Source organism: Aquila chrysaetos, chromosome Z, assembly GCF_900496995.4.
Source record: "Aquila chrysaetos chrysaetos chromosome Z, bAquChr1.4, whole genome shotgun sequence".
In the NCBI taxonomy this organism is placed as follows: domain Eukaryota; kingdom Metazoa; phylum Chordata; class Aves; order Accipitriformes; family Accipitridae; genus Aquila; species Aquila chrysaetos.
This window is the reverse complement of record NC_044030.1, coordinates 56,110,743-56,126,247: the sequence shown is the minus strand read 5'-3', so window position 1 is coordinate 56,126,247 and position 15,505 is coordinate 56,110,743. Positions and strand designations below refer to the sequence as shown.

Here is a 15,505-nt window from a genome sequence, read left to right as displayed (position 1 = left end):
TGAGCATTAGATGAGCCTTGGTATTAAGGTACTACAAAACCCAACCTTTTTTTAGCAGTTCAGAAAACAAAACAAACTATTGCAAGAAATGGACATCACATAATAGCTATACAGGTCAATGTATGTAAGGTATCTGGGATAATGAAAAGCCAGGGATTTCTGTTTTCACTTTAGCATCCGTGCACTATATGCAAGATACAAAAAGTAAACTGACTGAAGGAAAAGTTCTCTCAATTCCAGTTTTATTAATGAGCTTAATTTCCACTGTGTCAATTAAAAGACAGGAATTGGAAACTGAAAGAACTGCCTATATTTAGGTATTGCAATTAAGTGTACTACAGTAAGCACTACAGTTTCCACTAACAGTGCAGGATTTAGTCTGGGATCTACTCAAGACCAAAAACTCCTTAAAGTTACAGACTAAAAATATGAGAATTTTCACTGAGATTATATTATAGAAATTATTTTTATTATAAATACAATCATTCTGTGATAGCTGTTCATGATGCATTTCTTTCAAAAAAAGTTTAAATTCACATGAATGTTTACAGTTCTTCTAACAGCACTTCAAAATTTGTCTCTTTTCATCTTTAAAAACAAAACATAATTTGTAACTATAAACAAAATCTGCTAACATGCTATTAAGTATATTAAGATGGAGGCAAACAGGCAGCTTTTCTGAACTTGTTATTTTTATGACACATATAAGAAAAGCAGTTATCATAGTATAAACATCATCTCTATCAATCAACTTCAAAAGCTACTTTCAAATATTGCCAGTCTGTTTTGCTAACAGTGGTTGTTTTTCAAAACAATAATCTATTAAAAAAATGACACATGCTGTTCTATGAGCATTGCTTAATTCATAGAAGGTAGACTTTTAAGCATGTGTTGTAAAATGAGGGTTACAATGAAGATGGTGACCTACTTTAAATGCTTGCACAGAACAATAAAGGACACTTGGTCCCCAATTTTTTTTCCAATAGTTCTCTAAATTAAAGAGCCCTTATTTGCAATTTGGGTTATTATTCATTTTGTTGTTGTTTGGTTTCAAGAAGAATTAAAACCATGATACATTTGGAGAGCTAACAGACAGAAAAGTAAATGTAAAATACGTTACTTTTGCTCCATACTACGTATATGAACTTCAACAATAACTCTTAAAATTTATGGTTAGATGTGGGCATTTAAGTTTTTTGGAGGGAGGAGTTTGTGATTTATATGGTAAGACAGTTCTTTGGGTATTCTGCACAAATATTTGGGATCTAAACATTATTTGTATTCTTAGCTTTAAATTTCCACTCAACTTCTAGCTAAATGCATTGGTATCAGATCTCTGAACTCTCTTACCCTTTAGAAGATGTTTTGTTACACAGATTTTTGGTTTTGGCTCTCTGCTTTTCAGCTGAAATCCAGTGGTTACCTGTCAATCTACACTGTTTCGAAAATAAGCCTGTCGCTTCAGAAAATGTAATGTTTGAAGCAGTCGGCTGAAATCTAGCACAGATAGCTTAGCCCATGACTCAACAGGATAGCAGATCAAGCTTTATGGGGCTTCATATGACATGAAAAATACTACAACTACCTGACAATTTGAACTGACTTAAAAGACTTTGTCTTAAAATTTTCCAGTGAGTTAACTGAAATCTGGATCGTGTATCACCTACCTGAAACACTTAAATAGATGCTCCCCACATCTGTAATAAACTCTGTATCTCAATTATTGGACTAAACAGAAATATGATCAATCCCGCAGTCAAAGCAGTACGATTTGGTGACCTAAAACTGCACAGTTCCAGTAGGAATTATTTTAGATTCATGATCCTATGTAAGTACTCTGCTTTTCTTTGTAATTTGGATAATCAGAAAGGGTAGAAATATTTCCACAATTGCTATGATATAAGACAGCATAAAATAACTTCAAGCTACACTCTCTGATGCTAACTAGTCAGTCACATTCATTCTCCTGAAGAGTTTTTGTAACAAACAAGCTCTTCCAGTGAATTACTTTCTCTGAAGATACATTCTGCAAATGAATCATGGTTTAATCAGCTGATAAGCCTGTTTTATATGATTGTGTTATTGAATGGGAAACCTTCACACTAAAATTAACATCAGAGAAGTCTAATGCCATGAGACTGTCCTGTTTCACAAAATAAAATGTAGACTAATCAGTTATGAAAACAATAATAAAAAAACCAAACCCCAGTATCCTCTTAATTTTTACTATAGGTAAAAATATCAACTTACCAGACTTGTGCTTCTTGTGTTTTGCTTTCTTTTTAATTGTAAACAACTTGTTCTGGATCTCAGATTTGTAAGATTTGAATGGATGAAGATGAACCTCACGCTTTCTTTGCAAGTCATCAAGTTTTCTCTGTAGATTTTCATTTAGAATATCCTTCAACTTCTTTTTTTTCTTTTTCTTCTTTTTTGCCCGCAACTTACTTAGTTTCTTGTTATTTCGCAGTGAGTCCTCTAGCATTGTTTCCTTAGCAGATTCGTGATAATTTATCTCTTGGTTGTCATTATGGGTGCCATTTACATGCATTTGGCAAGCTTTCAGTGTGTTCTCCTTGAACGGACTGATCTCAGCTTTTAGTCTGGCCATTTCAGGACAACCTTGTCCATTCTCCACAGCCCTTATTTCTCCTGAACTAGGGTGACCACCCATACCAACAATCTCTCCTGAACTAATAAAATTCCTCAAGTTCTCTTTACAGCAACCAGTTTTTTTGATGTCACAGACTCTGGAGGTCTTGATTTCATAGTTAATCTTAATCTCCTCTGTAGTGACTCTAAAGCTGCCTAAATGTGTTTTTTTTTCTGGGCAGATAACAATCGAATCCATACTCTTCTCTACTTCTGTCTTGGAATGATGTAGCAGCTCTTCTCTACCACCAGAACTGACATCCCCGTTGCTTTTGCTTACAAATTCACGTTTTACTTTCTCCAATTTAACACGTGACACTTTTTTAACTTTGATGGGAGGAGATGGGAATTCAGGAGCCTGAAAAGGTTTTTGTTTGTAAATCCGAACATCTGCACCGCAAAACTGTGGAAAATGAACATATGCATTCTCCAAGTAGTCGTAACCAAGAATTACTTCTCTGCATTCATGGATAGGCTGACTTAGCACTGCATCCTGAACATCCTTCTGTGTTTCATACACGAAATCACAGAGACCTTTTAGCAGCCACACTTTTTGGTAGAATGGTAGCTCATGAAACGATTTTTCCTCCAAGGGATTAACTTCACCAAGGACTTTGAAAAACTGGGGACACAATCCAAGTTTTTCTGCAGAGCTATTAGGATTGTCAGTCTGCCCTACAGCAGTATACCAGTGTTGTACTTTCTGTCTGAGTGCTGCTTCCCAAGTCTTATAAGAAAGTGTAGGCCTGCGATGTAACGTAGATCTGCGGTGAGGAGGACTTAACAAAGAAGTCATTATTTTAGATAAAAAAGCATTACACTGAGGCATCAGAAGACAACGTTCCAATTCATAGAACACTATTTCAGGTAAATTTAAAATCTGCTGTGCTAAACAAAGAAAATGACCAATAGCTGGAATCTCCCACATTGTCTCCATCCTTGTAGGTGCTGCTTGAGCTAAAAGTGACTTTTCCCATTCTTCTATTTCTTTCTGACTAGCTTCTTCTGCTTCTTTTCTTTCTTGCTCTCTCAGCCTATTAAAAGAAAGTTCATGGAAATTCAGATATCAGGTGAAGAAAAAGAAACAAGGGAGAAAAAATCAGAACTACAGCACAACAAACGTACTTATCTTGAAGTAATAAAGAATACAGTACATAAAGCTTTCATTCAGTTTGTCTTACTTTGGATTACACAATGCATCACTGCACCAAAATGGGAAATTATCGTCTTTTATTTCTATCACCACTAGGTTAAAAAAGGGGAAAAAAACCTGGCAGATATCTATAGTTTGGGTGGGTGAGATTTAAAAAAAAAATGCATTCCCTTCCCCAATTCCTTTTCGGCAGGATTAAGCATTTCCAAAAAACTGTCCATATAAAAATCTCTGAAAACAAATTCCAGATAAATCTTGCTTTCAAATGTTTGTGCTGTGGCTTGTGTCACCTACCTTGTAACTCCCCTCCTCAGTACACAAGTATACATGCCTTACTGTTAAGTGCTTCATTCACATACAAAAGCCATTTTCCCTCCCACCCATAGGCATGTTACTAGTTGGTTTGCAATGGTGGTCAAAAAGGAAACAAGTATCAGGATGCATGAAAAATGTGATGGAAAATAACACCAGAAATAAAATGTCATTACATTAATAAATGGTTTGCCCTCACCTGAAAAAATGTATTCAGTTCTGGTCCCCCTATCTAAAAAAAGGATAGAGCAGAAATAGTGGGTATTCAGAGAAAGAGGTTATCAGTAATCAGAGGCCTGTAAAAACTTCTGAAAAATCTGGGACTCTACACAAAACACTAGCAAGAGGAAACATGACAGCAATATACAAAACTAGTATGACAGACTGGGAACCTCTATTTACTTGTATTTGTAAATTCATCATGAAATTTAAAGGCAACAAGTTTAAGTGGAAGAAATGCTTCCACTTCAGATAATCGGTCATGCGTAGCTTACCATCTAACTTACTAGAACAGAAGGTATGTTAATTTAGTTCCAAAGTGAAAAATAGGACATCTGCATGAATCACAAGAATATCAAGGGTTACCAGTAACAGGAGGGATTTTTCTTTAATGTTGCAGTAGTAAACTAACATTTTTGCCTCAAGGCATGACCGCATTCCAAAAGATAGGATTTAGGATACAGCTGCACTTACAGAAAGTTTTTTCTAGAGCTCATCCAAAGCTTCTCATACCTTTTTCTCTGAAGCTTCTATCACTGACCACTGCTAGAAACAATCACCTGCAGATATCACTAATGCGACCCGTTACTGGAATCTACACATCCTTATTTCCAGATTGCTAATGTCCAATTATATTTATTTGTATAAAAGTAGCACATAAATGCCATGTATCCATTCAAAGCATCAATGCTTTCCAAATTCAGCCAAGGAGTAATGGTATATTAAAATCTTTCTTTTGACAACATGAAGCTGATAGTGGCTTCTAGCATGAAGAATGTGTATTTGAAGCCTTAAATATTGACTAGGTATCTCAAAACCGCAAAAAATGTGACAAACCTAGCTTAGACCACATTTTAGTATCAATGCAAGGAGAAATACGCAATGACTACAAACTTAAAATTTGCATCCTCTGTATATGCAAAATGACATAGAACACAGTAAGTTTTCATGAAATGCTTTATCTTACCTAATTAAGTTAAATTTCAAGTGACTTGTTACCATAATTTGAACAGAAATTTTTAATACCACATACAAGCATCATTGTTACTTATGTACCTATCAAATGCAGAAAGACAGGTTCATGTAAAACATAAAATTAAAATGTAAAAGCAAACAGGTCAGTAAATTCTCAACTTCACTCTTCCAATGCAGGACTAATTTAACCGTATAATGGATGGGATCTAAAAACAAAATCCCACTTTGCAGCATTAATTTAAACATGTAATGCGTGTGGTCTAATGACAAAATCCCATTTGACATTCTAGGTGAATAAACCAGTAAATTCAACAATACTACTTGCATAGGTAAAGTGAGCATTTTTTTTATTCTGGCTTTTGTTCTATTTCCATATGTTAATACTGCATTAATACAATAAATAAAAATAACTAAAAAAAATAAAGAAAAAATAAATAACTTACAAGTGGGGCAGAGGAAGAAATTATAGTAAGTAAAAAGTGTTCCCAAAAATAAATTTCAAAGCACTGTTGAATCCCACTCCCTCCTCTCCCTCCTAACTGTAAAACATCAAATAACCTGCTGCCTCCAAAAGGTGTGAACTCTATTAAAAAGGTACGGAAATAAGCTTAAATATGAATAGATAGTGAGATAGAACATTTGTAGAAACAATCACATTTCAGTATCGTTTAATAAAAACACAGGCTGTAGATGATCTAAAAATACTGTCTTTGCAAGCTGTTTCAATTTATCACCAATTAATAATTTAAATTAAGGTAGAATTCTCACAATAAACACAATACTCTAGATTCACCTCTGCCTTGTATCTCATAAAATGACAATCATTATACTATTTTAAACAACTTTTTAAAAAGAAAAACATACATTGTTTTACTTGCAAAAAGTTTGCCTTTTTGGTTTTTTTAAAGCTATAATTTTATCACAATATCTGTAGTCATTCCATTCTCCGTAGACATTCAAGAGAAAATGTAAGTAACAGGACACTTTCATATCTTCATTATTGAGGTCTTCCTACTAGCTGCCCATCTTTTGGAGGGCATAGCTTTTTCCTGGGGTGTTTTTTTGAGAGGGAGGAGGAGGATTAAGAGGGGAGAGGAGGTGGAGCAAGGGAGCAGGGGTAGAAGGAGAGAGAAATATTTGATATTTAGCAGGACAAATACCCTTACACTGAAATTCTCTGGACAAACACATGTGGCTTTCATGCTGACAGCAACTGTAAAATACCTGTTGTTTCATACTTTTATTTACATTCATGAGGAATAAGTTTGCAGACGTGTTGTGTTTACAATCATAACACAAAACTTTTCTATTCAATTACCACTTCTAACCCACTCAAGTGTTGAGTAATTTTTGCTCTGATGATGAGGTAGTTTTAATTCTACAATAACTTGTTTCTAAAAACTTTATTTTAAAAAATAATCTAGAAAGCTACATACAATATAGCAATATTAGGCTTTATTCTAAATTAAATAATGATTTAATAGTCAGAAGAAACTAAATTTGGAGATGCCCACGTGACCTTAATTCTGCTTCTGTAATGTCTTACATCTTACTAGACATACTCTGTATTTTTCCATAGGACCCAGTTCATTCCACGCTCACAACATTCTCATAAAAGGCAAAATTGACTGTATAAGCATAGCTCATTCCACAATTTGCTAATTTAAATGACTAACTTGCAACTGGAATTGAATTCTTTAAATGTTTTAATGCACATGTTTGGAACTTAACCCAGGATCACATTTTCAGAGACGGTAAAGACACAGAGCTATCTAGCATAATTTTCAACAAACCAAAGTCATACACACACTTAATTCACATTGAAATCAACCAGCTACTTGTCATTCACTGTGGTTTTAAAAATTTCAGTAGGAATCTACCTCTGTGTCTCGGTATCTAAATGCCTCTAAATAGGCATGCATTTCCAATTATATAATAATTCCACAATTATTTACTGTTAACTAATATGGAAATTAGTATGTATATTGTTATGTTACCTAATTAGCATGTAACCAAGCAGCTGAGTAGAACCTCATGGAAATGCAACCAATAACCCAAAGAAGACATTCTGATAATTAGAACAATTGAACAAAAGTAAAGCTTATAAACAAGACTGACAAGAAAAGTAAATCAGATGTTGTTATAATATACCTGGGCAGGGGGGAAGTGCTTTTGCTGCTGTACAGAAACCATTAGCCACAAAATAGTGAAATCCACTTTGCAAAGACATCTATCTCCATTTTTACATGTTGAGTCTACCATGATGAAGGTACCACTTGGGGGAGGTTATAAAATATTAAATAAAGAAAAAATGAAATAGATTGTGCAAGAAATGGATAAAGTTCAAGAAAGAAAAAGAGAATGCTCTGCAAAAGATACCTATATAACAAAAATAACGAAAGGATTTGGAGTACGATTTCCATGAGGTTAGCTACAGAAAAGAATACAAAAACCACACTTCAGGATATTCTTCCAAAATATGCAGTTGAAAAAAAGCTTTTAAAATAAATTTCAAGATTTGGAAAAAAAATATCAAAAACTATTTTAAAGATTTCATTTACTGCAGTTCTTTCTACTCATCATATGATGTCTGTGCCTTTTAAGAGTATCTAAATATCTAAAGCAAGGGATTAGATACTAACTTGGACTTCATCAAGCAATTTCTGTAGGTACCAGGCTAAGTTTTGTAGAAAGGCACTTGCATTTGCAACGTTACTTACCTGAGGCTGTAACTCCTAGTGAGGTGGCTAAACAGCCTAAGCTAAGGTAATTACTAGCTAGAAGGTATGTATGTGCTAAGTGGTCAGCTGGATGGCCAGACAGTGAGCACTTTATGTTCCTGATAACTTGTCTGCAAGCTGGGTGAACAGCAGGTGCTGCCTATCCAAACACAACTGATTCGGCAGCACAGAAACAAGTTGCACTACCACACTACACACAATTTTATGGGGAAAAACAGCAGCAGAGCAAGACCAGGAGGAAGGCAGAGTTCAGTACAGTAGAAATTAAAATCCTAAATAGTTTACCCACTCATTTGAGTTGACCATCACAGTCATTCATAATTATACCCTGACACAGGATAGCCTATATTACAGCAACAGATCTGGACACTCATTCTTTTACAACTGTGATGAAAGACTAAGTGAAACAATCCATCATCATCATCAATAAAATAATCCGTATCCATTAAAGTAGCACTTTAATTCTAAGAATACAGATTATACCATGAATTCTATTGGGATACATTAAAATAAATAGAAATTCTGCATTAACATTTTGTGGCCTGAAAAAGATGTGGATAATTGTTCAGAATCACATATTTTTACTTGAATTTTCCTTGCAGATTCCATATAAGCTTTAAACAGGTATAAATGCAATTTCAGTTCAGCAAACTTCATTTTTATTACAAAAACTTAAGGGTGAGTGAAAGCCAAATTCAGTAATGAAAATGCACATCTGTCAATGGACTAAGACTGTAGCTCTAAGGACTACTGCAATGGGGTTACCATAAGGACGGCACTATGCACTCCAATTAAACTACCCAAGTCTGCAATCTTGCATATAGTTTTCAAAGTATCTATTCTGTGCCAACCTCAGTGTGTCAGTTTTCAAAAAAAAAAAAAAAAAAAAAAGCAGCTGAATAACAATTTTCTCTTCTTAACAGGTAACAATATATTCAACATAATCTATACTTTAGCAATAATCCAAAGTAAGTTTAGGAAGTTGTAACGCATTTTCGAATAAAAACAGTGTCCCATCTTCATGTTGCAAGTACATGCATTTATATATAAAACACTTTGTAAATTTATATATGCTGTAACATATGATCTTCACTGCTAATGTGTTACTAATTTTATAGGCCTTCCAATTTCCAAGCCTTTTTCATAAAATACCTCTACAATACACTTCGGGAACATTTGCATTTTGGTGAATTGGGAAACAACTGGTATAGAGAGGTCCAATGGTGGATCCATTAAGAAATAAAAAAATTTAAGGAGATACCTGAAGCATGATTATTTAAGGAGATCAATAGAGTCAAAGAAACATTCAACCAGCTATCTACTGACACATTTTTATTGCTTCCTAGTGAGTGGCATAGTTCAAAATTTTAGGGCATAGAGGCAAGCTAGTTGTGATCTTTTCCTGTTATTGTAGAACATTCTGTAGAATCAACCACCGTGGAGCATCCTTTGCACAGGATCTGGGACTTTTGAGTATATCCAGATACATGGATTTAACCGTTAATTACAACAGTTTTGCAGGAACACGCTTAAAACAGGTGTATGAAAGCAAAATTTTTATTTGATTGGGTAATATGTTCTACTGACTCTATGGATTAAAATCCAATCAAAACATCCTTTTTCGTAACAATGTTATCAAGTTCAGAGATCTAGAACACAGAGTTGAACACAAATCAAAGAGAATTTTACCAGAGAAGCAACAACCCTAGTGACCTTTGCTTTTTTGCAAAGTATGAGGTGGATCAGAAGAAAGATTCAGTCATTTCTAGGGAAAAGTACTGGCTAACACTCAAGAACTGTATGGCTTCAAATCTGTTGAAAATGAAGGTTACCTGCAAAACGAGAGTGAACTGGTTATATGTGGGAAAAATGTCCAAAACTGTAAGCTGTGAAAAAAGCTGGAAATATTTTGCTTCCTAAAGCTAATACTGTTTTACCATCATGCCCCATGTTCAGACACAGTCTCCCAAGTTACTGTTAAAGTATACAAGCCTCTAAGCTTCATTTTCCTCAAAGTAAAATGTATCACAATCAATATTAGACACTGCCTGGAATTACATACCTCTTTAATTCATGAAAACCACAAAATCCCACAGAGTTAATTACACACACATTCTAAATTTGCTACCTAACTGCCAAGCTGAAATGCCACATCAGTGAGATAATGGGAGAGGCACTGGCAGAGATAATTTGGATCTGGCTATCAGTGAGGGAAGCAGTGACGAGATCAAAGACTTAAGACTCTAATTAAGCATTCTGGTAGTTTTTAATCTAATTGTTGCGTGGAAAACGGTCCAAAGAGAGGTACGATAACCATGACTGAGCTAACACAAAATTGCTGTGGATGCTTTCAGTTACTGTTAGAAGTTTCACAATCCTAAAATAACAGCAGCCTTAATTTATGACTTTAGCAATTTTTCAAGAAGGTCATAAATCAAAAACTAATTTCCTGTTTTGTGGATGCGCTGTACTGAAGTCCTAGGTTCATACATGAACTTAAGACAAAAGGCACCACCACATTTATTTATCTAAAAAAGCCTTAAGGAGCTAGCCCCTGTAGAAAACTAGGAAGACATAATTATTTAAAACCAAAACAAAACAGTTTTTCCTATTACCTCTTTTCCTCTTTTGCTCTCAGCTGTTCCTCTTGTCTTAGAGCCTGAACCATCACAGACTCAAACGTGCCTGTTGACAAGCCTACTAAATTGCGAGGCGTGGAACGTCGTCTTGTTGAAATGCATGCTGTTCCTTTCTCATCTTCCAGCCTATAGCATCCTCTAGATGTTACAGCTATTGATGTTTTCTCTCTTAAATGCCTAGAAGAAAAAAGCAAGCCAATTCACAATTACAATTTTCCTTACCAACGGCACTTCAATGCCTACACTATTTTTCACCTGCCATTTTTTCCACTTTGAAAGTTCCTTCATGAAACTTTAAACTTAAACCCAACATGCTAACATGAGCTACATTTTCACACCTGTTAGAAATGGTGGATATTTATCTCAAGTAATCAAATATTATTTGGAGATTGAATTTTCTATATTAATCCATAAATATTTGGAAAGAAAATACTTCCACGAGATCTGAAACAAGAAACTATCATTTTTAGAATACACCTAAAAAAACCAAGTGCACTTGTTGGTTTGTGTTGGGGATGTGTGTGTGTTAAACAGCAGTTTAATTTTGTTAAAAATTAAAAAAGATGAAAAGCAAAACACTACAAATTTGGTTGTAAAGTTACGTTTCATCTTATACTGCTTCAAAGTACTCCAGCAAAACTGGTATAAGAAGTAACGCTCTATCGCACAACCTCTGAAAACGTTTGAGGGGAGGGGGGAAAATCCAACCTCCATTCAAAAGCAACCTCCATTCTAAGGTAATTTTCTGTGGTTTGTAGTATCTGAGAATCATAAAACCAACACTGATCACTTGGAGTCACTTGATGCGGATCGTTGAGCTAAATACTGCTCTGTAACGAAGCAAGGATAATTATTCCAAGAAGTGGTTCTTGAATTTCATTTTACTAATAAAATTAGTTCTGTTAAACACATAAAACAAACTTGTCTGATCAAAAACTGTAAAAGAACTTTGAGACTTCTAGATTCCATAATCCTTTCTATATATAGTTTAGAAACTTTTACCAAGCTAGTGTACACAGACATATTGAAAAAATCTTTACAAATCTCTGAAGAGTTAATATAAGAGAAATTCACTATATACTGAGGTAGGATTATTTTTAGCCAGTTTAATATTTCTTAATATTTATTTGTACAAAGACTGTGCATTTGTGAAAGAATGACAACAGCAATTGAATTTTTTTAGTAAATACGTATATTGCTATTTGATGACACAGTACATAAACTGACTTCACTTTCTTACGGAGCTTCTAATAAAAAGGCATTGAGCATTCTCAGGTTCTACCAAATCCATTAAGTAGTCCTGTAGTTCAAGAGAGAGCCCTCAACAAAACGCCCTTCAATTCAACACAGTTGAGATGTTACAGTCACACAACATACAAAAATGAACTTGGAATAAATCTTCCAAGCTGCATTTGGTTAGCTATTTATTTGCCAGCAGTAACTCTTTTAAGCCAGGAATTCAGATTTTTTTTTTTTTTTTTTTAAATCAAGTTTATGCCCCATTAGGTTCAGCTCCTTCCCTTCTCCTCCCCACTGTCCCAAAACTGCTGTTAGGCAAAAAAACTTTCAAATACAGTGTTGCTACACCAACACAGAACACATCCACTCTGGCTTATTCAGTTGAGTTATGCAGCACGCTCCTCCAGTGTTCCTGCTACACAACCAAGATTCTTCTTACCATCTGGCGGCTAATGCTCTGTGTCACTAGCAAGGTTAAGGCTGACAGACATGCACAGCTTTATGCATTTCCTAAGACTGTTCCTTCTTCACCTTCACCCTTTGCCAAACAATCCTTTTGGTTTTCTCATGCAAAATACTATGTCGCTCAGAAGACTGGTGTACTTTTTCATTGTAAGAAGCCACCACCGTTTGCTGAATATGACTAAACTAAGCCTGTGTCAAACTCATGAGAAAGCATGTATTTCAGCTGTGATTTAAACCAGGTTTTCTACTATACAGGTTGACAGCTTTCTATGCTTCAGCTGCTTTGGCTGATAAACAAGTTCCTCCCAGGGACTTGTATTTCAATGTATCACAATTTCCATTTTGCCATTTAAGACCATAATACACCAAGCATCGTCTTTTGTCTCATAATTATCAAAAAATATGCCATTTCAAAGCAGGTACTTTGGCTCAAGATTTTATTCCTACGTATTTTAAAGACTCTAAAAATTCGGAGACTGTAAAAATCACAGTTTTGAAGAGCCAGATGTTCATACAGAGTTTTGGTAGCTTCACTTGCTTTTGATAGCATAAAATAAAGAAAGGAGCGTTTGACATCTTGCCTAAACGAGTGTGCCTCCCTGTTCATAAAAGGCTTCTTTCAGAAGGAAAATCTTAGCCAGGAAATGCCATGCCCTATTTTGCATTTTGGGGTTTGGAATCTCCAAAGCATTTTGATTTGAGATTGGAATAGTTCTCAGTACGAAACGTTCCTCTTTGTGGAAGTATTGAGAGTTTGTGTGTTTTATTGTGGGTTTTTTAAAAAACATTCAAATGGTGTTTTTTATATAAAAAACCCCCACATCCTCCTGTTCTGCTTTATGTAAATAGCATCTGGCTGGGCCCCTACACAGCCTTCTGCACGTACCGGGACAGCAGCGCCAGCTTCTGTTCCAGCATCATCTCCAGCTTCTGGGCCTGTCTGGAGAGCCAGTGATCTACACCATGCAGCCGGTAACATGTCTCCAGCATTAGCCGGAAGTCACCCACGAAATCTGCTATCCCCATGTACTGCCCACTGGAAAATTTCTCTTCCATCTTCAACAGCCACATTCCAGCTGGCGACGGCTGAAAGGAGCGACTACTGTTATGACCCGAGACGGAGCCAGCTCCTTCTGCCCTGACGGATGCCTGATCCGCGAGGGGTTTCAAAAACGGTTCTGTCAGAGGGCGATACTTCTCCAGGAGAAACTCGCGCAGGATGCGGTACCCCTGCTGCAGCTCGGGATTCAGGCTCTGCTCCCCGGAGCAGCCGCCGCTCTTCCCTCCCGCATCATCTCCCTCCTTGTCCGGCTCCTCCTCCCCGCACCGAAGGCGGCTAGCCGCGGGCCGATCCGCCGAAAGGCCTCTGCCCGCGGGCTCTGCCGAGTCCATCTCTCCCACCCCGCGCACGCACAGGGCCTGGCCGGCTGCGGGGGGGCTGCCGGCCCCGGGCCTGCTCTTCAGCATCACCTAGGCACCGCCTTGCTCCCCCTCGCCCAGCCGGCGAATCCACATCGGGGCCACCTATGCACAGAGACACGATTCAGTCCCTCGCCACGCTCCCCCGCGACGGCCCAGCCTTGCCCCCAGCTACGGGGATGGGGGGGATGGGGGGGGGAAAGGAAGGGCGTGTGGGGGGTGTGCGGGGGGTGTGTGTGCCGCGGCTGCCGGGGAGGAGGCAGCGGCCGGCCGCCGGCTTGACCCGCCTCCCCCCGGCTCCAGCCTCCCCCGGCCTCCGGCCAGCGCGCCCGGCCCTGCGTACCGCCCCGCCCGCCCGGCGACAGTGACCGCGCCGTCGCCTCGAGGGGCCGCCCGCGGCGGCGGACACCGGCGCGTCCCCCCCCCCCCCCCGCATCCCGCCGGCCTCGACCCCTCGCTCCCTTCCCCGCCCGCCCGCGCCGCAGCCCCCCCCCCGCCTCCCCCGGCCGCGACGGGGCCTCCCTTCTCCGCTCGCCCACGGCCATCTCCCGACGGGAGGAGGAACGGGCGGCCGGGCGGCGGGGACCGTCGCCGCGCTGGCCGTCCCCGGCCAGCCCGGGTCTGCGCGGCGAGCGCTTCCCCTCCTCGCCTCACAGCGCGGCGGGGCCGGCCCAGTGGCGGCGGCTGGGGGCGGCCGCGGCGGGCAGCCGTGTCAGTTAACGGTCGGCGCGTTCCGGGGGGTCAGGGGGGGTCGGGGAGGGGGGGGGGCACCCCCCCCGGGAGAGGGGCGAGAGAAAGGGACCCGCCGCCTCACCTAGCGCGCATGCGCCCGAGCGGCGGCGGCGGCGGCACGCTGGTTGTTTTGGACGCCAGGTGAGGTGGCGTCATCAGAGGGCGCCTGCCTTGGAGCGGGGCGCGGGAGGCGGGCGCTGGTGCGCACGCGCAGGGTTGGGCGTTCCCGGCGGGAATATTGGGGGGGGGTGTGGAGGACGGCGGCGGCCGGCGCGCCGGGGAGACGGCGCCGCCTAGCGACCGCGGTGAGGGCGTCCTCTCGTCAGGGCGGGTGAACGCCCCCCCCCGGTCCTCCGCCCTGTCCTCGCTCGGCACGGTGGTCGATACCGGTGCGTAATAACCTCCGCCAGCGTCACCGAAGCGCAGGCGGGCCTTTGCTCTCGTGCTGCGCGTAAGAGGTTTCCTCGATGGACACCCGGATCACATTCGAGTTTCCCGAGCGTTAGAGGTGTTCCGTTACGGACGCGCAGCCGCGAGCGTGAGGCAGTTCGCAAAAGCACTCGGTTCCGCCCGCGGGGGAGTTGGTGTCCCGCGAGTGGAAGCTGCTGGAATCCGCGCTGAGCCTTCCGGCTTGCCCTCGAGCCCCCTCCGCGCCGGCAGACCCCGCCACGACACGCTGCGCAGCGTGGCCCGCGCTTCAGGCGGCTCCGCAGCGGCAGCCTCACGCACCTGGGAGACGATCGTTTGGGTGCACAGTGCTGACCTTGCCCCCCCCCCCGCCCCCCCCGGCAGATACAGCTGCCTGAAAAGCTTAGGGTACCTCGCTAAGAGAGAGACAGGGAATGTAAGGGGGGGGGAAGCCCAAGTTTTCTTTGATCGAGCCTCTACTTCTATGGCGGCATTCTCGTCCCTTCTGCCAGGTAGGTTTCTGCAGAGATTGCTTCCAGAGACCTTGCTCG

General features: G+C 40.1%; 1 protein-coding gene across 2 annotated transcripts in view; it reads right to left on the bottom strand.

Moving 5' to 3' along the window:
- KIAA2026 (KIAA2026 ortholog) overlaps nt 1–15,157 on the bottom strand; it is a 54,643-nt gene extending 39,486 nt beyond the window's left edge. Inside the window, exons 1-4 of one of the 2 annotated variants that reach the window (XM_030004243.2) lie at nt 14,629–15,157; nt 13,282–13,919; nt 10,668–10,868; nt 2,251–3,686 (exon numbers count right to left, since the gene is read on the bottom strand). In XM_030004243.2, coding sequence (XP_029860103.1) covers nt 2,251–3,686; nt 10,668–10,868; nt 13,282–13,862 — 2,218 coding nt within the window. In that variant the 5' untranslated portion in view covers nt 13,863–13,919; nt 14,629–15,157. Of the gene's footprint in view, nt 1–2,250; nt 3,687–4,316; nt 4,350–10,667; nt 10,869–13,281; nt 13,920–14,628 lie in introns of those variants that run through there. The other variant, XM_030004244.2, reaches the window with a different exon arrangement.
- Nucleotides 15,158–15,505: the final 348 nt, after the last annotated feature.